Below are 25442 nucleotides of genomic sequence, written 5' to 3'. Positions count from 1 at the left end.
ACAAGGCTGTTTTAAATTGTACCACAGAAAAGAGAACAGAGCCTTGCTAATTCAGTTCCCTTCTGGTTTCAATTTAGAAAATGGAATGAGCAAGTTCAAATATACTTGTAGTCTGTCTCTCTCTCTCTCTAGCATAGTCCCATCACACCCCACACTTTTACATGAATAACAACTTTTTTCAAATATGCTGAACTGGCCCCATTAAAGATTAAAGGCTAGAACAGGGGAAAAAACACCAGCGTGGTCTATAATTAGCCACCTGAAGCCTGAAACAATAACTGAGGGGCTCATGCCGTTAGTATAATCGGAAACTTCCATATTGCAGCAGTGATTTGGACTGTATGGCTGCCTGTCACACCCAAGTCAATACTTTGTAGAAGCACCTTTGGCAGCGATTACAGCTTTGAGTCATCTGTATCAGCTTTGCACATCTGGATTTGGGGATTTTCTCCCTTGCAGATTTTTGTTGTGTGTGTGTGAGAGAGAGAGACTTAAGCCTTGTTCACACTGCATGCCTTAATGCTCAAATCAGTTTTGTTTTTCAAATCAGTGTGTGTGTTCAGACAGCATTCATTTGCTGACATGGCTGTGTGCACAGTGTTCTAGGCTGATTGGTGTTGGTGCTTCCCATCACTCAGAGGTTATGTAGCAAGTTTAGGTGACAATGCCTGCTATGGACGTTTCCCCAGTCATAAGATGATCCAACTTTTTGGCTAGCCACAGCAGTCATCTAGCTAGCTAGGTAGCCATTTAGCTTTCTAGCACATTCACTCGTTTGTAAACAATTCACAGAGCAGCTAACAAGCAACAAGATTGAGGGCAAATAAAAAACCCTTCAAGGAAAATACATCAGATTTAACCATTCACACACAAGTTCCATGGTCAGTAATCAGATTTAACCATTCACACACAAGTTCCATGGTCAGTAATCAGATTTAACCATTCACACACAAGTTCCATGGTCAGTAATCAGATTTAACCATTCACACACAAGTTCCATGGTCAGTAATCAGATTTAACCATTCACACACAAGTTCCATGGTCAGTAATCAGATTTGTATTTCAGCGGTTACATTCGGCTCCATGTGAACTACAATTCCGACACTGTTTTAACGTTTAGAAAAGTACATCAGAATATGCTGAATAAGAAGATACACTTACTGTAGCAGTTTTGCACAGATCCACAAGATGTGCATGCCTTCAGCTGACGAACTACACTTCCTCCACAGCTATGCTTACACATAAGTGTTCGGAGCACGCTAGATAGATAATTAGCACAGGTGACAGCCTATATCTTCGGTCCGTCTTCCGTAAACAAGCGATGTAACATGGAGATATGGCCATGTGGTGATACTAACCCTATCCAAAGGCGTGTAGTAATTTAAGCTTTTGCTTACTTCTCACTGATATGAAAGATACAGTCTTTATGTTTCCAAGAATGTACTGCAAGCGAAGCGTGTTAATGTTTTGAGCAAGCGTCGAGGCTTAACAAAACTCTCCCAGTCAGAAGATACCATTTCTACATGCATGTCACCTGTGCAACTGGAGGCGAAAAAACTGTAGATCACCTTTACGCCACAGAAACATACAAAGCTCTCACCCTCCATTTGACAAATCTGACCACAACTCGATCCTCCTGATTCCTGCTTACAAGCAAAAACTCAAAACAGGAAGTACCAGTGACATGCTCAATACAGATGTGGTCCGATTCTACAGCTACAGGATTGTTTCGATAGCATTCCAACAAGCAATAGGGGCAACAACACAGGGCATCCACGGGACCTCATGGAACGCACCTGCAGAAAATGGACAACAGGGAGAAGCAGAGGAGATACCTATCATAGACTTCTCCCAGCTGACGCTTGACATACCACCTACGCCACCTCCAGTGGTAGAAACAACCAGCTGGTATGATTGAGTGGAATCAACCAACAGTAATACGGAAGCAGCAATGTGAGAGTCAGTAGTGCATGACCTTAAAGGGTAATAATAGGAAGCTTCTGTTTAACACACAGGCCTAAGATTACATAGGTCTACAGCCCCAGTGGGAACTTCCCCTTTAAAAAGATATATAAAGAGAACAGAGATCATAAGACAGCATGATCCTCACTAACATATGAAACAGACTTCATATGGAGAATCATCATAGGTAAATGTACTATTACACTATACGCTTTTTGATAGAGTAAAACAATATTTTGAGAACCGGATAATTGTGCTTAAGTACTTATTGGGTCATACTCTGAAGAAGCTGGTTGAATCTTGTGAACCCGACTGAGTCTCCGAAAAACAGAGGTCTAACCACCTCTTGATCACATAGACAAAGCAGGCGTTCGCATTTTTGACACCAGAAACCAGAGGTGACTAGCAATTCAAGGAAAAATAGCCAAGTACCAGTTACAATATATTGAGTCCATACACAGAGTTGGAAGTGTATCGAGATATTGGAATTCGGAATCTAGCGTCATAGCTGTAAGAATAACGATTACGGGAAAGTGACAAAGGGGCTGAGCATTTAAGGTAATTGAACAATTTTTGCTATTTAGTCAATATTGTTAGAAGTGTTAACGCATTTAAAGTTTTGCAATATTATCTGGCATAGCTTAAAGCATTAAGGATTGATTGAGCATTATTGTTGTATTGAGAAACTGTATAACCATTGAATTGTAATGATGTGTATAAGACAAAAAACAGAGTGACTTAATAAAAGCTTGAAACTTTGACAACTAGGCCAGATTAACGATCTGGAGAGCAAACGCCTTTGACACTCTCACTGAACAGAAAGTGACCCTGGTTATAGGTTAAAGTGATTGCACTAAAGAATATTTCATTGTGTGGACAATAATATATTTTTAAGAGAGTCAAAACATATACCAATACTAGTTTCCGAGTGACTACTAGCTGACGAGCATAATAACTACTAGGAGTTGTTATTAGGTATTGAGATATACATAGGTAAGGATAACTTGAAAGTAAGGAAATATAGGAGGAATCCATAACGCTTAAGAATATTTAAATAGGAGTATATCTATCCAAGGCCTCGTACTAGACCGGAAAATAAGGGAGTGACAACGTGAACGAATGAACAAACCCAACTCACGCGAAGGGCCATTACGAATAAATAGAAGGGTTGGTAGGGTCGCACGGCTAGGCCCTTGTTACACCGAAGTAACTAAAGTCCCAAAGTACTCTGCCCAGCCAGAGGACCGGGCAGAGGCTTTTGCTGCAGGCATTGGGCAAAAGTCAGCACCGTGACAGATCAGGACACTAAGGAATAACGCAAAAAAAAAAGAGATATAATTTGTAGATAATTGGCCCTCTTTCTGGGACTCACCCACAAACAGGACCAAGCCTGGCCTGCTGAGGAGTGAAGGACTCCATCCGAGCTGGAGGACTGCTCTCATTTGATCTATGAACATAAACAGGGCTCTAACTCCACAATGAGATCACCAGCCTGCCAGCAGTGTATTCAGCTCAGCTATCCCCATTGAGACCATGTCTGTGCCTCAATCTAGGTTGGGCAAAACTAAACATGGCGGTGTACGCCTAAGCAATCACTGGAATAAAGACCTCCTCTATTCCTGTCATTATTGAAATAGATTGTGATATCTCACATCTCAAAATAGGGCTACTTAATGTTGGATCCCTCACTTCCAAGGCAGTTATAGTCAATGAACTAATCACTGATCATAATCTTGATGTGATTGGCCTAACTGAAACATGGCTTAAGCCTGATGAATTTACTGTGTTAAATGAGGCCTCTCCTCCTGGTTACACTAGTAACCATATCCCCTGCACTTCCTGCAAAGGTCGGAGGTGTTGCTAACATTTACAATACCATATTTAAATTGACAAAAATACACACAAAAAATGCATTTGTCTTTTGAGCTTCTAGTCATGAAATCTATGCAGCCTACTCAATCACTTTTTATAGCTACTGTTTACAGGCCTCCTGGGCCATATACAGCGTTCCTCACTGAGTTCCCTGAATTCCTATCGGACCTTGTAGTCATGGCAGATAATATTCAATTTTTGGTGACTTTAATATCCACATGGAAAAGTCCACAGACCCACTCCAAAAGGCTTTCGGAGCCATCATCGACTCCGTGGGTTTTGTCCAACGTGTCTCCGGACCTACTCACTGCCACAGTCATACTTGCAATCGCAACAAATAATCTGCTCAGACCCCAACCAAGGATCATCAAAAGCTGTGCTATAAATTCTCAAACAACCCAAAGATTCCTAGATGCCCTTCCATACTCCTTCCACCCAAGGACGTCAGAGTATAACAATCCGTTAACCACCTAACTGAGGAACTTAATTTAACCTTGCATAATAGCCTAGATGCAGTCGCACCCCTAAAAACAAAAATCATTTGCCAGAAGAAACTAGCTCCGTGGTATACAGAAAATACCCAAGCCCTGACGCAAGCTTCCAGAAAATTGGTATGGAAACGTCACTTCACCAAACTGGAAGTCTTCCAATAAGCTTGGAAAGACAGTAACATGCAGTATCGACAAGCCCTCACTGCTGCTCGATCATCCTATTTTTTTCAACTTAATTGAGAATAAGAACAATCCTAAATTTATTTTTGATACTGTCGCAAAAGTTAACTAAAAAGCAGCATTAGCCAAGAGAGGATGGCTTTCACTTCTGCAGTGATAAATTCATGAACTTCTTTGACGAAAAGATCATGATCATTAGAAAGCAAATTACGGACTCTTCTTTAAATCTGCGTATTTCTCCAAAGCTCAATTGTCCTGAGTCTGCTCTACACTGCCAGGACCTAGGATCAAGGGAGACTCAAGTTTTTTTATAATATATCGCGACACATTGATGAAAATAGTCATGGCCTCTAAACCTTCAAGCTGCATACTGGACCCTATTCCAACTACTAAAAGAGCTGCTTCCTGTGCTTGGCCCTCCTATGTTGAACATAATAAACGGCTCCCGTTTATGTGGCAGTAATAAAACCTCCCTTGAAAAAGCCAAACCTTGACCCAGAAATTATTTTAAAAATTAAAAATATATTATATATCGAATCTCCCATTCCTTTCAATTGTTTTTGAAAAAGCTGTTGCGCAGCAACTCACTGCCTTCCTGAAGACTTCCTGAAGACTAACAATGTATACGAAATGCTTCAGTCTGGTTTTAGACCCCATCATAGCACATACTGCAAATTACCTTTTATTGGCGTCAGACCAAGGCTCTGCATCGGTCCTCATGCTCCTAGACCTTAGTGCTGCTTTTGATACCATCGATCACCACATTCTTTTGGAGAGATTGGAAACCCAAATTGGTCTACACGGACAAGTTCTGGCCTGGTTTAGATCTTATCTGTCGGAAAGATATCAGTTTGTCTCTGTGAATGGTTTGTCCTCTGACAAATCAACTGTACATTTCGGTGTTCCTCAAGGTTCCGTTTTAGGACCACTATTGTTTTCACTATATATTTTACCTCTTGGTGATGTCATTCAGAAACATAATGTTAACTTTCACTGCTATGTGGACGATACACAGCTGTACATTTCGATGAAACATAGTGAAGCCCCACAATTGCCCTCCCTGAAAGCCTGTGTTTCAGACATAAGGAAGTGGATGGCTGCAAATGTTTTAATTTTAAACTCGGACAAAAGAGATGCTAGTTCTAGATCCCAAGAAACAAAGATCTTCTGTTGGATCTGACAATTAATCTTGATCGATGTACAGTCGCGTCAAATAAAACTGTAAAGGACCTCTGCGTTACTCTGGACCCTGATCTCTCTTTTGATGAACATATCAAGACTGTTTCAAGGACAGCTTTTTTCCATCTACGTAACATTGCAAAAATCTATAACTTTCTGTCCAAAAATTATGCAGCAAAATGTATCCATGCTTTTGTCACTTCTAGATTAGACTACTGCAATGCTCTACTTTCCAGCTTGACTAGAACCAACATGTTTATCATATTACTCCAGTGCTAGCCTCTCTACACTGGCTTCCTGTTAAGGCTAGGGCTGATTTCAAGGTTTTACTGCTAACCTACAAAGCATTACTTGGGCTTGCTCCTATCCATCTTTCCGATTTGGTCCTGCCGTACATACCGACATGTACGCTTCGGTCACAAGACACAGGCCTCCTTATTGTCCCTAGAATTTTTAAGCAAATAGCTGGAGGCAGGGCTTTCTCCTATAGAGCTCCATTTTTATGGAATGGTCTGCCTATCCATGTGAGAGGCACAGACTCGGTCTCGACCTTTAAGTCTTTATTGAAGACTCATCTCTTCAGTAGGGCCTATGATTGAGTGTAGTCTGGCCCAGGCGTGCGAAGGTGAACGGAAAGGCACTGGAGTGACGAACCGCCCTTGCTGTCTCTGCCTGGCTGGTTCTCCTCTCTCCACGGGGATTATCTGCCTCTAACTCCATTACGGGGGCTGAGTCACTGGCTTACTGGTGCTCTTCCATGCCGTTCCTAGAAGGAGTGCGTCACTTGAGTGGGTTGAGTCTCTGACGTGATCTTCCTGTCCGGTTTGGTGCCTCCCCCCCCCGGGTTCGTGCCATGGGGGAAATCTTCTTGGGCTATACTCGGACTTGTCACAGGGTAGTAAGTTTGCGGTTGAAGATATCCCTCTAATGGTTTGGGGGCTGTGCTTTGGCAAAGTGGGTGGGGTTATATCCTGCCTGGTTGGCCCTGTCTGTGGGTATAGTCGGACGAGGCCACAGTGTCTTCTGACCCCTCCTGTTTCAGCCACCAGTAATTATGCTGCAAGAGTTTGTGTCCGGGGGCTAGGGTCAGCATGTTATATCTGGAGTATTTCTCCTGTCTTATCCGGTGTCTCTCTCCTCTCTCAGGCCCTGAGCCCTCGAACCATGCCTCAGGACTACCTGGCCTGATAACCTGACTGGTCCCCAGTCCACCTGGTCGTGCTGCTGCTCCAGTTTCAACTGTTCTGCCTACGGCTATGGGACCCTGACTAACTGGACGTACTACTTTGTCTCGGACCTGCTGTTTTCGACTCTCTCTCTCTACTGCGCCTGCTGTCTCTAACTCTGAATGATTGGCTATGAAAACCCAACTAACATTTACTCCTGCGGTGCTGACCTGTTGCACCCTCTACAACCACTGTGATTATTATTATAACCCCGCTGGTCATCTATGAACATATTGGCCATGCACTGTTATAATCTCCACTCGGCACAGCCAAAAGAGGACTGGCCACCACTCAGAGCCTGGTTCCTCTAGGTTTTTTCCTAGGTTCCTTGCCATTCTAGGGAGTTTTTCCTAGCCACCATGCTTCTACATCTGCATTGCTTGCTGTTTGGGGTTTTAGGCTGGATTTCTGTATAGCACTTTGTGACGTCGGCTGATGTAAAAAATAAAATTAAAAGGGCTTTGTAAATACATTTGATTGATAGTGATGAGCTTGAATGGCGCTAAGATAAGGACCCTTGGATTAAACAACTCCCGCTGCAACTGAATCCTGGATTTCCTGATGGGCCGCCCCCAGGTGGTGAGGGTAGGCAACCCTGAACACGGGGGCCCTCTGAGGTGTGTGCTTAATCTCCTCCTGTACTCCCTATTCACCCACGACTGTGTGGCCACGCACAACGCAAACACCATCATTAAGTTTGCAGATGACACAATGGTGGTAGGCCTGATCACCGATGAGACAGCCTATAGGGAGGTCAGAGACCTGGTAGTGTGGTGCCAGGACAACAACCTCTCCCTCAATGTCAGTAAGACAAAGGAACTGATCGTGGACTAAAATGGAGGGCCAAGCACGCCCCCATTCACATCAACAGGGCTGTAGTGGAGCGGGTTGAGAACTTAAAGTTCCTCGGTGCCCACATCACTAAGGACCTATCATGGTCCAAACACACCAACACAGTCGTGAAGAGGGCACAACAACGCTTCATCCCCCTCACAAGGCTGAAAAGATTTGGCATGGCCCTTCAGATCCTCAAAATTTCACAGCTGCACCATTGAGAGCATCTTGACAGGTTGCATCACCGCTTGGTATGGCACTGACGCACTGGACTCTACCCACACTGCACTACACACACGCTGCTGCTACCCTGTTTATTATCTATCCTGATTACCTAGACACTGTTACCCCTACTTACATGAAAATATCACCTCGTACCCCAGCACATTGACTCAGTATCAGTACTGTATCTAGCATCATTATTGTTAATATTTCCTTTTTATGCAAATTTTCATACTTTTTAACTCTGCGTTGTTAGGAAATGGTTCATAAGTAAGCATTTCACAGTCAAGTGTACATCTGATGTAGTCGGCGGATGTGACAAATAGCATTTGTTTTGACTATAGTCAATAGCCGCTAAAGTAGTTAGTTTAAAGGCCTAGTGTCATAGCTATTGAATATCATGTTACTGCAGCATAAATATTGAATAATGTATTGCGCTACTATGATGACATTGATGTTGTGTAAAACTAAATGTTCAAAACCTATTGTGATCATGTTTGAAAGCATTTACCCTGAACTTCTGGTTGTGTAGCCTACCCTCTACTTAACTGCAGTAATGGTCAGTCCAAGCTGGGCAGGGCTGTGTATGTATTTAGCTGGGCCCAACTTGTTCTGAGGTTGTAGAGTCTTTTGTATAAGCGTTCTTTCTTTCTTCTAATTAATGAAGCTTTCTTATAGCATTCTCATATCCCGGGACCCTTCATTTTACATGTACTCATCCTTATGTTTGTAACTCTTTTGGTTAATAAATCCACCACCTCTTTTGCATGGACCTCAGGCATTCCGCTTCCATCCTTCTCCATGCACCATCGTTTTTAAAGGATAATCCAGTTCCAACTAACTTTAGACACAAACACATCCCTACTCGGTGGTGTTGCTACTGGCGTCCCCACAATTCGGTTAGATCACACCCAACCAGAGAAAGATTCACAGACTAGTGCCCATGCAATATGTTTTTTTTTTTGCATAGTTTTGTATTATAATACATGGTTGTTTTTACTAAGCTTGATATCCTTAGTTTGAGGTCTAAAATATGAGCGTTTTAGTCATGAAGAGCAGGTTTGACAACCATCGGCATTGTGTTTTCACAGGCAGGTTCAATGCACCTCTGTGGCATTATGGCCTTAGAGGACGTTAGAAAATATTCGGTGTAGCTAACGTTCTAGCTAGAATGAATACGCTAGTATACTGACGTAGCTACACGCGCACAAACTTTACTAACTTGTTATTGTATGGTAGCTAAACATAATGCATGGGTGCATTCACGAATCTATCTACAAGTAGTTAACGTTAACTAAAGTTGGCTATCGTGTAAGGTCAACTAACAAGCTAGCTAGTTGGGTAACGTTATAGTTAGTTGCCAGGGATCAAGAGTACACTGACTTTACAGTAGCAGGCAAACTAGTTACAATCGCTATTGGCTGATAATATGCATAGCAATTTGGTTATATTTATATTTAGCTATAGCAAAGCTGAGTGGCAAAGTTCTAGTTTCTAGCTAGTTAGCTAACATGCAATACAAGACACGCTAGAAAGTTAGTTACTTTGCTTTAACTAACACACGAGTTGACATTGAATATTGGTCATTCATTGCAGTGATCATACCAAGCAATAAGCAAATAACGTCAGCTAGTTTTGCTGCCCGCTAGCTATTTAGCGCGAGCCCTCAAATCGCCTATGAGCGAGACCCGAGGCAACACGAAGGATGATTACACTTTTAATTTCATAAATGCACAATGTAAACTTACGATGAACTTGCTTCATGGACATCCCAATGTGTCTTTGCTGGTGTAGCAAATTCAGTTGGCTAGGTAAACAGACGGCAGCAAGACCCAAGTGATACCCGTCCACCTTTAGTACACAACGCAACAAGCACCCTCGTGACACAAAACTACATACACCCCAATGATCCCATCCAAATCCTTTCCTAGCTGCTTAGCCATTATTTTTTTACTTCGGCTTACAACCAAATGCACCAAGTAAAATGGCTATAGCTAACGTTAGCTAGATACCCTTTCTGATGGACTACATTGGAGTGCAGTCTCTCTTACATTGAGTGGGTCTGTGCAGTGAGGCGGAGATACTAGGAGTTGCTAAAACTGGATTACCCAATCAGATATGAGCAATTCACACAGTTCAGACCAATCGAAACTAGAACAAACCTGCAGTCAACTAGTGTGAACCACAGAGATTGATAGAGGATTCGTTTTTGTATCTGTGCCTTTGTAGACATTTTTTCAGTACAGGGCACACTGACGTCACGCAAAGCTTAGCGCGACTCTTGGCGGCAGTGAAAAAGCCATCGCCACCTGCGCCTATTCACAACAAACATTTACGTTTTTATTACTTCTAAACAAAATAACATTTTTAGGATCTCATACACTTACAATAATGTTTTGTTTCTTGCTTGAACAGTCGCTAAGATTATATTTGGTTGTGATCTTTGCAAAATAACTATTTTGGATGCAGCAGTTGTTAGCTAGAATGATAACGCTCATTGATATAGGTTGTAGTTAAAGCTATCCAAAGAGCCATTTTACTGTGTCACATCCTGATCTGTTTCACCTGTCCTTGTGATTGTCAATGCATCTCAGTATAAGGCATTACTGCAGTTCCTGGTTCAAATCCAGGCTGCATCACATCTGGCTGTGATTGGGAGTCCTACAAGTTGGCGCACAATTGGCACAGCCTTGTCGGTGGTTGACTTGGGTAGGCCATCATTGTAAATAAGAATTTGTTCTTCACTGACTTGCCTAGTTAAAGGTTAAAAATGTTTTGGTTTTAAAACATGTTCCAAGGTCAAATAAACGCTCTCCTGCTGATAATCGGTACACTCTTAGAAAAAAAGGTGCTATCTGGAACCTAAAAGGGTTCTTCGGCTGTCCCCATAGGATAACCTCCTTGAGTAACCCTTTTTGGTTCCAGGGGAACCCTTTTGGTTTGAGGTAGAAATAACCCTATTGGGTTCCATGTAGAACCCTTTCCCCAGAGGGTTCTACATAGAACCCAAAATAGTTCAACCTGGAACCAAAAAGGGTTCTCCTGTGGGGACAGCCAAAGAACCCTTTTGGAACCCTTTTTTCTAAGAGTGCTTTTGGCACTTCCATTAGCACAAGCAAGAGTGCATGAAAGTCGTGGATGGAATGGTATTTTATTTCACACTAGAGTAAGATTTAAAAAAAAATAAAGTGTTAAGGTGTTTTGTTTTTTCAACTGATATTCAACACAAAAACAGTAAATTAATATAACATGCAGGATTAAATTAAGGCATTACAAGAAAGACAGTGTAATAACCAGCACGCTGTTCGACACAGCCCCCCCTGAAAAACAGAACATATTTGGTTAGTAGAACCCTAACTGAGTAATTGTGATAACATAACATTCTAAAAGGGTAGCTGTCCATGGTGCTGATACGTCTCACGGTTCAAATGTCAATATAAAGCTTCCTATGGCCTACCTTCTTGTTCAAACTCACCTGTTTTGATTTCTAGAGACTACTGAGTAGACTGGATCATTTTTCCTGTACAGTGCTATAATTGTACCATTTAGTGTCCATGCACCACACTTTATGCTGTTTGACCACAGTAAAAGTCCAGCAACACTCCGTATTATTCAGAGCCCCGTGAAATGGTACAGATATACAGATTCTACAGACCCTACTGAGTCCTTCCCACCCCACCTTTCTTAAACATTACATTTCAAAATTGCATCTCTGAACAATAGCACCAGTAAATAAACAAGAATCATACAATCAAAATTATAATTTATTATTGAAAATAATGATTGTATATTTTTTACCAGTAGGCTATTATGTTCTTGACATGAATTTACTTAAGCTCTTAGCATTTCTCAATGTGCTCCACCTTATAATATTTGTTATCTTATATAAAGTAGTAATTCTCTTTAGTTTAGATTTTTCCCACATGCAGTTATAATATTTTTTCAACATAAATTTAACATTATGCACTATATGAAGCTGCAAAAAATATTGATTTCGTATCATGCACCTAGCGTTTTACCGTGGACTTTTATTTTTTAAGTCAAAATATGAAAACCGGAAGTCTTAATGTGGATAGGATCCAGCTGGTGTTGCTGTCATGACGCTAATATTATCATGTGACAGCATGGGCAGAACCATGACTCCAACAGGGTCACCATAGGGATCAGCCAATGAAGTTGAGCCCTCCTGATGACCCGGTTCCAACTCAATGAAGTTGGAAGTCCCACCCAGTTGACTATATTAAAATGGTGGAAGTCCTCAATGGTGCTGCCAATGCTAAAACAGCCGTTTGGCCACTAGAGGCCTCTATGATTCTCTATAGTGTGGACCACTGAGGTGAGGACAAGCAGTTTCCTTCTTCAGACAAAAAAAAATAAGGTGAGAGCGATCCCGTTTGTACAATGTAAGAATTTTATAGAAAGACAGGTTTGATAGGTTTTTAGAAATTCCTAGGGAAAGTGATGAACTGATGAGTTTGCAGACTATTCACATCAAAAGAAAAGATGGGAGCTGTGAATTCATGCAACTCCGATACAAAATACTTTTCATTGTAGGTTAGGAAAGCATTTTTGCTAACCCTAACCCTTTTTCTAACCTTAGCCTGAGCCTCTTAACCTGCTATGTTAATTCTCCTAACCTGCTGCGTAAATTATCCTAACCTGCTGTCATGACGTTGGCCTGGGGGGTAGGTTTATGACAGTCATAAATACCTCTTCCCCCCTTTTTCCTCTCTCTACCCTACTGATGTTACATTTGCAAAAACCTTGGTTAACATAGAGATTCTGGGAACATCAGAAGGTGGGGGGAAATGAACTATATTCGGGTAATCCGAACAATTGAACATATGCGGTGGTACTTAATGAATATGATGTCAGTTCGGTTGTCATCTGAGACATTCTCATCAATGATAAGATGACATAAACTCGACAGTGGAAAGTCTACACATCAGAGTCATCAGATTCACATGGAATTGTTGTTCAATTAGAATGTTTGAATATGAAATTATTCGTGATGGGATGAAATGTGATTTTATCTTCTAAAATGAGAGATTTGGGTTTTCATAAGATAGGGCTGCTCAATCAGTGGCCCGCCCCTGTGAAGGGACATGGGCTATAAAACTTTTCAAACACGCCCTCCTCTCCCTTCCTATATAAAGCCTTGACAACAATATAACCTCCTGTTCCGATGATGTGAGGCCGACGGTCCGATGTCAGAATGGTTCAGATAATAACTACAGAACGAAGCCAACATCAGCGTGAGCTTGGATGCGAATGGTATGAACTTTGAACTCTTATTCACTACAGAAGTGATACCTCATAGCCGTTGAGTTAGCAACAGCAGATGCAACGAGGGTTAGGAAGGAACAGACAGAGTATCCCGTCTATCACCCAATGATGTTACTACAACGTATCTAATTGACAACCAGAGACACTCTTCAAAGGACTCGGTTTGGCAACACGGCCTTCCATCTACCACCAACCTACCGAAGCGCAGCTCAGAGTAAATATTTATTGCATTTTCCTTTTCCAAATGGGCGGTAATTTAGAATGCATCAGATACTGTATTTACGATAGCACAGCTTCTCCCTGTGTCCCTCAGTCTTCCCGCTCTTTCACTCAAACCCAGCCCTTTTCCTTTGTGTAACAAGCTGTCATATCTGTTCCACCCGCTAGGGACGTTTTCCTTTATGACGTCATTTGTAATCAAGTTATGATTTAATTATGTGTAATTCTGTATGATTAGTTAGGTATTTTGTAAATAAATCATTAAACACAATTTTGCATTGCTGATTCAAATTGTTAGCCAGGGTTCGTGCAGATAACCAAGAATTGACAACTTTCAGATGAGACTGAATTAAGATGAGGATTAATATTGATTGCTATTGATGTAAAATATTACTAGGTCTTTAAGAGTTTATTCAGAAGATAACAGCTCTATAAATATTATTTCGTGGTGCCCGACTCTCTAGTTAATTACATTTACATGATTATCTCAATCAGGTGATATTAATTACGGAGAAATTATTTTATAGAATAGCATGTCATATCACTTAATTCGGCATAGCCAAAGACGAAACACTGCTATGAAAGGTACTCTGGTATCAAGAAGTAAGTGGGGTGAAAAAAAGAATGTTTCAAATTATGTAACCGGGTAGGAACCATGCTTTCTAATTATGTTTTGCAGGGGACCTTAATTAGTGCTTTACATGTAAAAGGTATAAAAGCCAATGACTGTATATATTAAGCATGTCTCCTGTTCTCTCTGTGTGCGTGTCTGTCTGTCTGTGCTTGCACATGCACTTGTATTACTATCCTCGCAGGTAACGAAATACCAAAAACTCCCCACAAGGATAGTAAAACAAGGAATATTCTCCCTCATGGGGACATTTACCAGATCCCCAGAGGAAAAAGGTTATTTTAGGGTTAGGGACAATAGCGTTCAGAAGGCGATATGCGTTCAGAAGGTGATATGCGTTCAGAAGGTATGTTTTATTTGTATCAGTGTTTGTTGATTTTAAGGTTGACAAAATCCAAATGTTTAATGCTTCGAAAGTCATTCCACTGCAATAATGTTTTAATGGTTTTGGGGTCCAACAAGTTTATTGTGAGCACCGTCCCTAAAGGTAATGTCCCCAGCAAAAAAAGAAACAACCCTTTTTCAGGACCCTGTCTTTCAAAGATAATTCGTAAAAATCGAAATAATTTCACAGATCTTCATTAAAGGGTTTAAACACTGTTTCCCATGCTTGTTCAATGAACCATAAACAATTCATGAACATGCACCTGTGGAACAGCTTACAGATGGTAGGCAATTAAGGTAACAGTTATGAAAACTTAGGACACTAAAGAGGCCTTTCGACTGACTCTGAAAAACAACCAAAAGAAAGATGTCCAGGTTCCCTGCTCATCTGCAAGGAGTCATGAGGACTGCAGATGTGGCCAGGGCAATAAATTGCAATGTTCGTACTGTGAGACGCCTAATCGTCCTCGCAGTGGCAGACCACGTGTAACAACACCTGCACAGGATCGGTACATCCGAACACGGGACAGGGACAGGTACAGGATGGCAACAACAACTGCCCGAGTTACACCAGGAAGGCACAATCCCTCCATCAGTGCTCAGACTGTTCGCAATAGGCTGAGAGAGGCTGGACTGAGGGCTTGTAGGCCTGTTGTAAGGCAGGTCCTCACCAGACATCACCAGCAACAATGTTGCCTATGGGCACAAACCCACCATCGCTGGACTAGACAGGACTGGCAAAAAGTGCTCTTCACTGACGAGTCACGGGTTTTGTCTCACCAGGGGTGATGGTTGAATACATGTTTATCGTTGAAGGAATGAGCGTTACACCGAGGCCTGTACTCTGGAGCGGGATCAATTTGGAGGTGGAGGGTCCGTCATGGTCTGGGGTGATGTGTCACAGCATCATCGAACTGAGCTTGTTGTCATTGCAATCTCAACGCTGTGCGTTACAGGGAAGACATCCTCCTCCCTCATATGGTACCCTTCCTGCAGGCTCATCCTGACAAGACCCTCCAGCATGACAATACCACCAGCCATACTGCTCATTCTGTGCGTGATTTCCTGCAAGACAGGATTGTCAGTGTTCTGCCATGACCAGCAAAGTTCCCTGATCTCAATCCCATTGAGCACGTCTGGGACCTGTTGGATCGGAGGGTGAGGGCTAGGGCCATTCCCCCCAGAAATGTCCAGGAAATTGGGGCGGCAGCGTAGCCTAGTGGTTAGAGTGTTGGACTAGTAACCGAAAGGTTGTGTCACGATCGTCGTAAGAAGCGGACCAAAGCGCAGCGTGGTGTGAATGCATCATTTAATAGATGACAAAAAACACTAACTAAACTGTACAAAAACAATAAACAAATAACGACCGTGAAGCTATCATAAGAACTGTGCTGACATAAGCATCTAACATAGACAATCACCCACAAACAAACAGTGAAACCCAGGCTACCTAAGTATGATTCTCAATCAGAGACAACTAATGACACCTGCCTCTGATTGAGAACCATACTAGGCCGAAACATAGAAATCCCCAAAATTATAGAAAAACAAACATAGACTGCCCACCCCAACTCACGCCCTGACCATACTAAATAACGACAAAACAAAGGAAATAAAGGTCAGAACGTGACAGGTTGCAAGTTCAAATCCCCGAGCTATCAAGGTACAAATCTGTCGTTCTGCCCCTGAACAAGGCAGTTAACCCACTGTTCCTAGGCTGTCATTGAAAATAAGAATTTGTTCTCAACTGACTTGCCTAGTTAAATAAAGGAAAAAAAAAGAAAGAAAAACCTGCAGGTGCCTTGGTGCAAGAGTGAGGTAACATCTCACAACAAGAACTGGCAAATCTGGTGCAGTCCATGAGCAGATGCAGCTGGTGACCACACCAGATACTGACTGTTACTTTTGATTTTGATACCCCCCCCCCCCTTTGTTCAGGGACACATTATTCAATTTCTGTTAGTCACATGTCTGTGGAACTTGTTCAGTTTATGTCTCAGTTGTTGAATCTTGTTAAGTTCATACAAATATTTCCACATGTTAAGTTTGCTGAAAATAAACGCAGTTGACAGTGAGAGGATGTTTCTTTTTTTGCTGAGTTTATTTATTGTTTATTCGTAAGTGTGCAGTAGATAACTGTTTAAAATGTTCTTTCATTCAGAAATTGTCACTGTTTTTGTTAAGTTTTTAACTGGGCCAGTAACTAGGCCTAGTCAGTGAAAGCACTGTGTAACACTTTAGAAAGTGATAGGGCCATCCAGTGAAAGTATTGTGAGATTTCTGTATTTGTACATGTCAATCAGGATTTTACTGTAAACATGCAAACTTAAACCTGAATTATATATTACATGATATTTGTGCGCCTGTAACTTTCTCACTCATCATTATTCACGATACATTCAGGATGATTATCTGCAATCATGGTAACATCCACAGTAATGTAGAAGTGTTTAGAAACATTCTATTCTTATTTACAATAAAAGTGACTCCAAAATTACACAATACATTATTTACCATTCATTTCTTTTGGGCACAAAATAATCTGAAACACAACCAAAACAAACAGGACATTCAACACATTTGTAGTCACAAGCTTGATGTAGTCATTGCGTGCTATGAATATGGGAACAAATACTTAACCACTATGTACAAGAAGTGTACAAGAAGTGCTGTAATGCCTATGGTTCATCTGATATGGATGATAATACCCTGAAATTAAAGCTGACAGTCTGCACTTTAACCTCATAGTTCTGGAGTACAAAGCCAAAACAACAACAATGTGTCCCAATACTTTTGGCACTCACTGTCTATGATTGTAGCTCCACCTTGCCTCAGATGGAATTTTCACCATATTGCTTACATTTATCCAACCTGGGTATAGGTAGAGACTAAGCTAGGCATTTTTCTGGACCGAGTCATAACAGGTATTGGAAAATGACTTCTAATTTGTATCTTCATCCAATCTTCAGGCTAATCTTCACAATATTGTGGAATGGCAGGGAAGCGAACCCAGGTTGCTGGTGTGAAAGGCAAACACCTTATGCATCGCACCAATTTTTATTGGGCTCATAGAGGGAGGATTCCTACACTGCTCTCTCCAAACAGTAAGCCACATCCCTGTGTGTCAACTATTCAGCCCCCTCACACATCCTGGGCCGTGCGTTCCGATGGCCAAATGGTCACCAACCCACTTTTGAAACCAGTGTAGCGAACCTGGGTTGCTGGTGTGAATGGCAAACATCATACGCATCATGCCAATAGAGTTTAACCCACTTTGTGGGAATTGTAATGTGTCTCATATTTAGCTAGAATATTTTTAAGTTGCCTGTTATTAAATCACAAATCACTCTAGGTATAAATTCAACAATGGGTGGATCTCAATATTAAATGTATTTTTATCCTTTCCTTCAACTAAACTGATCTGAAAACAGGTAGGTGAAAGCTAAATTAATTCCTGATAACTCGCTCCTATTCATGAATTGAGTTCGAGTTTCGAACAGGCCTGTCCGGCCAAACCAGTTAAGATGAGGAAGATGTGACATGGAGAAGAAGCCACTTTCTACTGTTGATATGGGCCCCATGTTTACCAAATTATCACATCAATTGGATACTACGAAATTGGGGAGAAAAAGGGGTAAAAAAATATATATATATATCAAGTGTAGTATTCCATTGAGACCACATGGTGGCCATATCGGAGAGGCTGGGACTTTGATTATGATGATGACTGCAGATCATGAGAGTGAACTGTAGGGCCGCCATATGTTGGCCATTGTAGAAGGATTGTAAACAGAATCAGTCTAAAGCTTATTAGCTGGTGAATATGATGGTGTACGTCAAGAAAATATAATACTTACACTTTTATTCAATTATAGGTCAGTCGCTTCCTCATGCTGCTGCCACAACGTAAACACAGCCATGTGACAATTCGGAGCTGCGCGCAAAGCTTGACGCACCCACTGGCACTGGTCCCACGATTAGCCCGAGCTGGTACCAGTGGCCACTGGCCAACCAACGTGCATGCGTACTTGTCTCTCCATTGTGAAGCGTGAACTCATCAAATCCTTTCTGGGAACGTCTGCATTTGCATTATAATACGACCTTCCTTGTTTCAAATGTGGATTTACTCTTGCAGTTTGTTGTCGTTTGAAATATCAGCGCGTGTCATAAGCTACCCAGAAGGGAAGGCTACATTTTATGCCAAGTGAATCGCATTCTGCGCGGTGTATTTTTTTGTCAGGTCTAAAATATCCGATCTCAAGCGGATAACTTTCATCAACACACGAGTTGAGTTTAGGAGCACATTAATGCGTACAGTACACGGACCTACTTGCCATAAGGACATCTGTCAGAATCCGAATAATGTTTTTGCAGTGATTGTTTTGGTATCATTTACCACACTTCCACTGTTGCCAGTCTATCTAGCACGAGAGTAGCCAAAGTAACGCTTTTTAAAAACGATTTAATGAGTCCAGTTGTTTAGAGAATTCTAGAAAAATATGGGAAGCACAGCAAATGACTCCAAGAAGAGAGACGCGAAGACACCTAGAAAGAAGAGGACGCTTCGATTGAACATGCCCGTAAGTTTTTGTCTTCAGACATATTAATTGGGGCGAAATGATAACCTATTTACTATTTATGTTCGCTCTGATCTGAAGTTGGGCATGTAGCCTACATGTGGGCGGGGTTGTGGTATGTGTTTCCTTCAGTGAAATATACTGTTGCAACATTTTTTTGTTCTCCATAGTGTTTCTTTTGAATGTGTATACAATATATCCGCGGTAAAGAATGCCTGGATCGTAATCTGTGGCATATGTCATGCAGAAAATAGATTAACACAACACACACGCTTAGTTATCTCCATATTTATGGGGTTAGCCCAGTTGTTTGCGTTGAGATTCCTGTCTTCTTCATGCTGAGTGTATGTTACATTTTATGAACCATATTCAATTTATGTTAAGTCCATGACAAGAAATGTACATTTTACAGCATGCACAAAGCCTTTGTCTCTTTTCAGGGACATTATAATAATAATAATAATATATTTTCAGGGCCATTCTAATAATAATAATATTAAATGTATAGCCATCATGACATAACTCGGTAGTAGTATACTCTTTCACAGCTTCCTCTTCGGCTGTAGGAGAGAGAATGTAACATCTGTATTCAGTTTGAGGTCAGCAGTCATCGTGAGTCATTCCAAGTCAGTATGATATCAGCTAGACCAAAGGCACTGCACATATATCCTGTAATTACATGTTTAGGTGACAATAGTTAGTGGAGATACTAGGGATCATGCCTCATGATGTGAATACTAATAGGCAATCGATATCATTACTCACATATTCATGTGCACACACAGACACATACATTTACTTATGTGGAGATGTATGCTGTCATTATTGTCAGTGATATTGCTGTTATGCAAAATCCCAGACCTTGAGAAGAGGGATGACCTTCAAATCAGTGATGCTGATGTTAAGGCAAATTCACATCATGGAACATTCTGTGATTTAGGGCACTTCCTCAAGGATCTCCAAACTCACCATGTGTTATAAAGGAAGTGGTCACAGACAGTTTATAACCAATGACCTGCTGGGCATCCATCTGCACTCCCTCAACAAGATGGTGTTGATTCCAAATTGACAAGGCTTTGCTCTTTCTGCCCTTGTGGCCTGCTTCTCTGTGATCTGAAATGGTTGCCCTTGTAGAACTACAGTGTAATTCATGTACAGTAGATCACTTCATCTCTACATTTTGTATACAAAGCTCTGCTGCACAAGCTTCGAACATATCTCACTTCTCTATTAAAGTTTTAAAAATACGGGGCACCAAACCCGCTCACAGGGTTGGTTAACTCTTGAGGTCCTTTGTGTCTCTACCAACCTAAGTAAATCAGCCTTCAACTTGAATACACCCCATGTTTAGAATAATTTACAAACCTCCTTACATCTTGAACCCCTGGTGCCAATAGGTCAGTTTAGAACACAGCTGAGGGATGAATTCACTGAGGTTTGCAAGTGTTGTGATTGATTGTGGTGGTTTATTAGTGTTGTGATTGATTGTGGTGGGTTATTAGTGTTGTGGTTGATTGTGGTGGATATTAGTGTTGTGGTTGATTGTGGTGGATATTAGTGTTGTGGTTGATTGTGGTAGTTTATTAGTGTTGTGGTTGATTGTGGTGGGTTATTAGTGTTGTGGTTGATTGCGGTGGTTTATTATTGTTGTGGTTGATTGTGGCGGGTTATTATTGTGGTGAGTTATTATTATTGTGGTGGGTTATTATTGTTGTGGTTGATTGTGGTGGGTTATTATTGTTGTGGTTGATTGTGGTGAGTTATTAGTGTGGTGGTAGATTGTGGTGGGTTATTATTGTGGTGGTTGATTGTGGTGGGTTATTAGCGTTGTGGTGGTTTATTATTGTTGTGGTTGATTGTGGTGGGTTATTAGTGTTGTGGTGGTTTATTATTGTTGTGGTTGATTGTGGTGGGTTATTAGTGTTGTGGTGGTTTATTATTGTTGTGGTTGATTGTGGTGGGTTATTAGTGTTGTGGTGGTTTGTTATTGTTGTGGTTGATTGTGTCGGGTTATTAGTGTTGTGGTTGTTTATTATTGTTGTGGTTGATTGTGGTGGGTTATTAGTGTTGTGGTGGTTTATTATTGTTGTGGTTGATTGTGGTGAGTTATTAGTGTGGTGGTAGATTGTGGTGGGTTATTATTGTGGTGGTTGATTGTGGTGGGTTATTAGTGTTGTGGTGGTTTATTATTGTTGTGGTTGATTGTGGTGGGTTATTTGTGTTGTGGTGGTTTATTATTGTTGTGGTTGATCGTGGTGGGTTATTTGTGTTATTGCTGTATCCTGCGGTAAAAATAAAATCTGTTTTATTGATTTATTGAATTATGTTTGAGAGTTGTTTGTTCTCAGTGCACTATTGCAAATGAAACTATGGTCTCAATTGGACTCCCCTGAATAAATAATAACTATAGTAATGGTGTACCAAGCTCACTAGAGAGCTACTAAGATGGAGGGAAGAGGGCTTTATTGGATTAGGGAAGAGAGCTTGGCTTGGAATTAATCCATATTCTTCAGCTCTTCTTCTTGTTAGGTTGTTTTTGGACAGGGCCTATACAGTGCCTTGCGAAAGTATTCGGCCCCCTTGAACTTTGCGACCTTTTGCCACATTTCAGGCTTCAAACATAAAGATATAAAACTGTATTTTTTTGTGAAGAATCAACAACAAGTGGGACACAATCATGAAGTGGAACGACATTTATTGGATATTTCAAACTTTTTTAACAAATCAAAAACTGAAAAATTGGGCGTGTAAAATTATTCAGCCCCTTTACTTTCAGTGCAGCAAACTCTCTCCAGAAGTTCAGTGAGGATCTCTGAATGATCCAATGTTGACCTAAATGACTAATGATGATAAATACAATCCACCTGTGTGCAATCAAGTCTCCGTATAAATGCACCTGCACTGTGATAGTCTCAGAGGTCCGTTAAAAGCGCAGAGAGCATCATGAAGAACAAGGAACACACCAGGCAGGTCCGAGATACTGTTGTGAAGAAGTTTAAAGCCGGATTTGGATACAAAAAGATTTCCCAAGCTTTAAACATCCCAAGGAGCACTGTACAAGCGATAATATTGAAATGGAAGGAGTATCAGAACACTGCAAATCTACCAAGACATGGCCGTCCCTCTAAACTTTCAGCTCATACAAGGAGAAGACTGATCAGAGATGCAGCCAAGAGGCCCATGATCACTCTGGATGAACTGCAGAGATCTACAGCTGAGGTGGGAGACTCTGTCCATAGGACAACAATCAGTCGTATATTGCACAAATCTGGCCTTTATGGAAGAGTGGCAAGAAGAAAGCAATTTCTTAAAGATATCCATAAAAAGTGTTGTTTAAAGTTTGCCGCAAGCCACCTGGGAGACACACCAAACATGTGGAAGAAGGTGCTCTGGTCAGATGAAACCAAAATTGAACTTTTTGGCAACAATGCAAAACGTTATGTTTGGCGTAAAAGCAACACAGCTCATCACCCTGAACACACCATCCCCACTGTCAAACATGGTGGTGGCAGCATCATGGTTTGGGCCTGCTTTTCTTCAGCAGGGACAGGGAAGATGGTTAAAATTGATGGGAAGATGGATGGAGCCAAATACAGGACCATTCTGGAAGAAAACCTGATAGAGTCTGCAAAAGACCTGAGACTGGGACGGAGATTTGTCTTCCAACAAGACAATGATCCAAAACATAAAGCAAAATCTACAATGGAATGGTTCAAAAATAAACATATCCAGGTGTTAGAATGGCCAAGTCAAAGTCCAGACCTGAATCCAATCGAGAATCTGTGGAAAGAACTGAAAACTGCTGTTCACAAATGCTCTCCATCCAACCTCACTGAGCTCGAGCTGTTTTGCAAGGACGAATGGGAAAAACATTCAGTCTCTCGATGTGCAAAACTGATAGAGACATACCCCAAGCGACTTACAGCTGTAATCGCAGCAAAAGGTGGAGCTACAAAGTATTAACTTAACGGGGCTGAATAATTTTGCACGCCCAATTTTTCAGTTTTTGATTTGTTAAAAAGTTTGAAATATCCAATAAATGTCGTTCCACTTCATGATTGTGTCCCACTTGTTGTTGATTCTTCACAAAAAAATACAGTTTTATATCTTTATGTTTGAAGCCTGAAATGTGGCAAAAGGTCGCAAAGTTCAAGGGGGCCGAATACTTTCGCAAGGCACTGTATGTGCTCCAGATCACTGACCTTTGGCCATACCCTTCAGACAAGCTTGACGAGTTCTACAGGTACTTGTGATGTTTTTACCTGACGTCCAAGGACTCTCACACCTGGTAGTGATAAATCAAATCCAAATCAAATTTTATTTGTCACATACACATGGTTAGCAGATGTTAATGTGAGTGTAGCGAAATGCTTGTACTTCTAGTTCCGACAATGCAGTAATAACCAACGAGTAATCTAACCTAACAATTTCACAACAACTACCTTATAAACACAGGTGTAAAGGGATGAAGAATATGTACATTAAAATATATGCAGTAGTGATGGTACAGAATGGCATAGGCAAGATGCAGTAGATGGTATAGAGTACAGTATATACATATGAGATGAGTAATGTTGTCACGTTCGTCATAACGAGACCAAGGCGCAGCGTGATAAACAAACTAACAAAACAATAAAATGAACGTGAAGCTATAAACACTAGTGCTGACACAGGCAACTATACATAGACAATAACCCACGAAATAACCAAGGAATATGGCTACCTCAATATGGTCCCCAATCAGAGACAACGATAAACAGCTGCCTCTGATTGAGAACCAATCCAGGCAACCATAGACATAAAATCACCTAGACTAGAAACAACCCCATAAACATACAAAAACCCTAGACAGGACAAAAACACATATATCACCCTCGTCACACGCTGACCTAACCAAAATAATAAAGAAAACAAAGAATACTAAGGTCAGGGCGAGACAAATGTAGGGTATGTAAACATATAAAAGTGGCATTGTTTAAAGTGGTTAGTGATACATGTATTACATAACGATGGCAAGATGGTATAGAGTACAATATATACATATGAGATGAGTAATGTAGGGTATGTAAACATTATATTAAGTGGCATTGTTTAAAGTGGCTAGTGATACATTTTTTACATCCATTTTTCCATTATTATAGTGGCTGGAGTTGAGTCAGTATGTTGGCACCAGCCACTCAATGTTAGTGGTGGCTGTTTAACAGTCTGATGGCCTTGGGTAAGGAAAAGTCATAGAATTCCATTGGTCAGGAATCTGATGCTCAATTATTATTGGTGATGACAATAGATGTTCCCACCGTTTCAATCTATCTTATCTTCCTTTGTGCCACTCTGCTATTTCTATGACATGCCAAGATAAATGTACAAAACCAAATGCCCTACATTTGTGGAAACGGTAAGAAGCTCTGCCCTGTTCTCATAGACATGGGAAATGGTTTCCTTTTGTGTTTATTGTTGAATGACAACAAAAAACGCCATTTGAATAGGTCTTCCTGCGTATCCCCTCTTCCATACGTGTAGGTCTACTTATAATGTCCAACTGTAGTGCAGTATGTTGTTGACCAAACAAATGCAGTAGTGTTGATTTTGAGAAGTTACACACTGATTTGTGTGATTCACTTTTACGTTAGATTGCCCGATATTGACTCGGATGCCGTTAAGCTTGCTTGACACAAAAGACAAGGTCACTCTTGGGTTTATGTCAGTTCTATAGTGTAGGCGTAAAGAATTCCCCTCTTTCTCTATCATGTGCAATGCTGGGCAACGGGTTTTATACATGACACCAGACATGCTTAGGAGACAGTGGATCACCATACATCCCTACAACTAGTGATAGTAATCTGATTTGTATTTTATCTATGCAGCTATTTTTGAAATACATATCTGAGGTATGTTCATTTGCAGGGGTATGCTTATGTGGTTTGTGACTGTGCTGGGTGGATATAGTATGGCTCAGATATTAGAGGAAGCACTGATATGTCTCACAATGGAACATGTTGGCAACGTTTACTCTCTTTGTTTTCTGCTGCTGGTGATTTTAAGCTAGGACCAGACAGAGAAAGGGTTATATTCCTTATTAATTGTGATGATAACAGTATTGATCAGGCTTTGCACAGTGCTGTTGTATGTTTGGAGTGGAGTAGTCGTTTTGGTAGGAGCATGGGTTATCTCCAAATCATCGGTTGGTCAATATTTAGGCTACTATTGACAGACTGATGAATCGGATGCAAATTTCAGGAGACGCCCATTTTACATTTTGTCTGGATAAAAATGAATTTCACCTTTTGCTCATTTTTACATGTTTTCATTATTCTATTGAAAGGAAAAAACGTGTTCTAATAGAATGAATGCATGTACAGATTTACTTCTCTGATCATAC

At 41.0% G+C, this 25442-nt stretch overlaps 2 protein-coding genes and 1 long non-coding RNA gene across 5 annotated transcripts in view; 2 read left to right on the top strand and 1 right to left on the bottom strand.

The window, feature by feature from the left end:
• The window catches only part of LOC109899298 (polypeptide N-acetylgalactosaminyltransferase 11), a 52537-nt gene extending 42500 nt beyond the window's left edge, over nucleotides 1-10037 (bottom strand). The window contains exon 1 of one of the 2 annotated variants that reach the window (XM_020494391.2): nucleotides 9715-10037. The gene's annotated coding sequence lies outside the window, so the exon portion shown is untranslated. Of the gene's footprint in view, nucleotides 1-1161; nucleotides 1273-9714 lie in introns of those variants that run through there. The other variant, XM_031836274.1, reaches the window with a different exon arrangement.
• LOC116376343 (uncharacterized) lies at nucleotides 1647-8738 on the top strand. The gene is made up of 2 exons (XR_004211746.1): nucleotides 1647-2520; nucleotides 6831-8738. It is a non-coding gene; the product is annotated as an uncharacterized LOC116376343 (long non-coding RNA).
• An 8433-nt stretch (nucleotides 10038-18470) lies between the features above and the next one.
• The window catches only part of LOC109899299 (5'-AMP-activated protein kinase subunit gamma-2), a 104430-nt gene continuing 97458 nt past the window's right edge, over nucleotides 18471-25442 (top strand). The window contains exon 1 of one of the 2 annotated variants that reach the window (XM_031836260.1): nucleotides 18471-19066. In XM_031836260.1, coding sequence (XP_031692120.1) covers nucleotides 18986-19066 — 81 coding nt within the window. In that variant the 5' untranslated portion in view covers nucleotides 18471-18985. The remainder of the gene's footprint in view (nucleotides 19067-25442) is intronic. The other variant, XM_031836259.1, reaches the window with a different exon arrangement.

The sequence above is a fragment of the Oncorhynchus kisutch genome, linkage group LG11 (assembly GCF_002021735.2).
Source record: "Oncorhynchus kisutch isolate 150728-3 linkage group LG11, Okis_V2, whole genome shotgun sequence".
Lineage (NCBI taxonomy): Eukaryota > Metazoa > Chordata > Actinopteri > Salmoniformes > Salmonidae > Oncorhynchus > Oncorhynchus kisutch.
The sequence above is the reverse complement of the archived record's forward strand: the minus strand, read 5'-3'. Positions and strand labels throughout refer to the sequence as shown.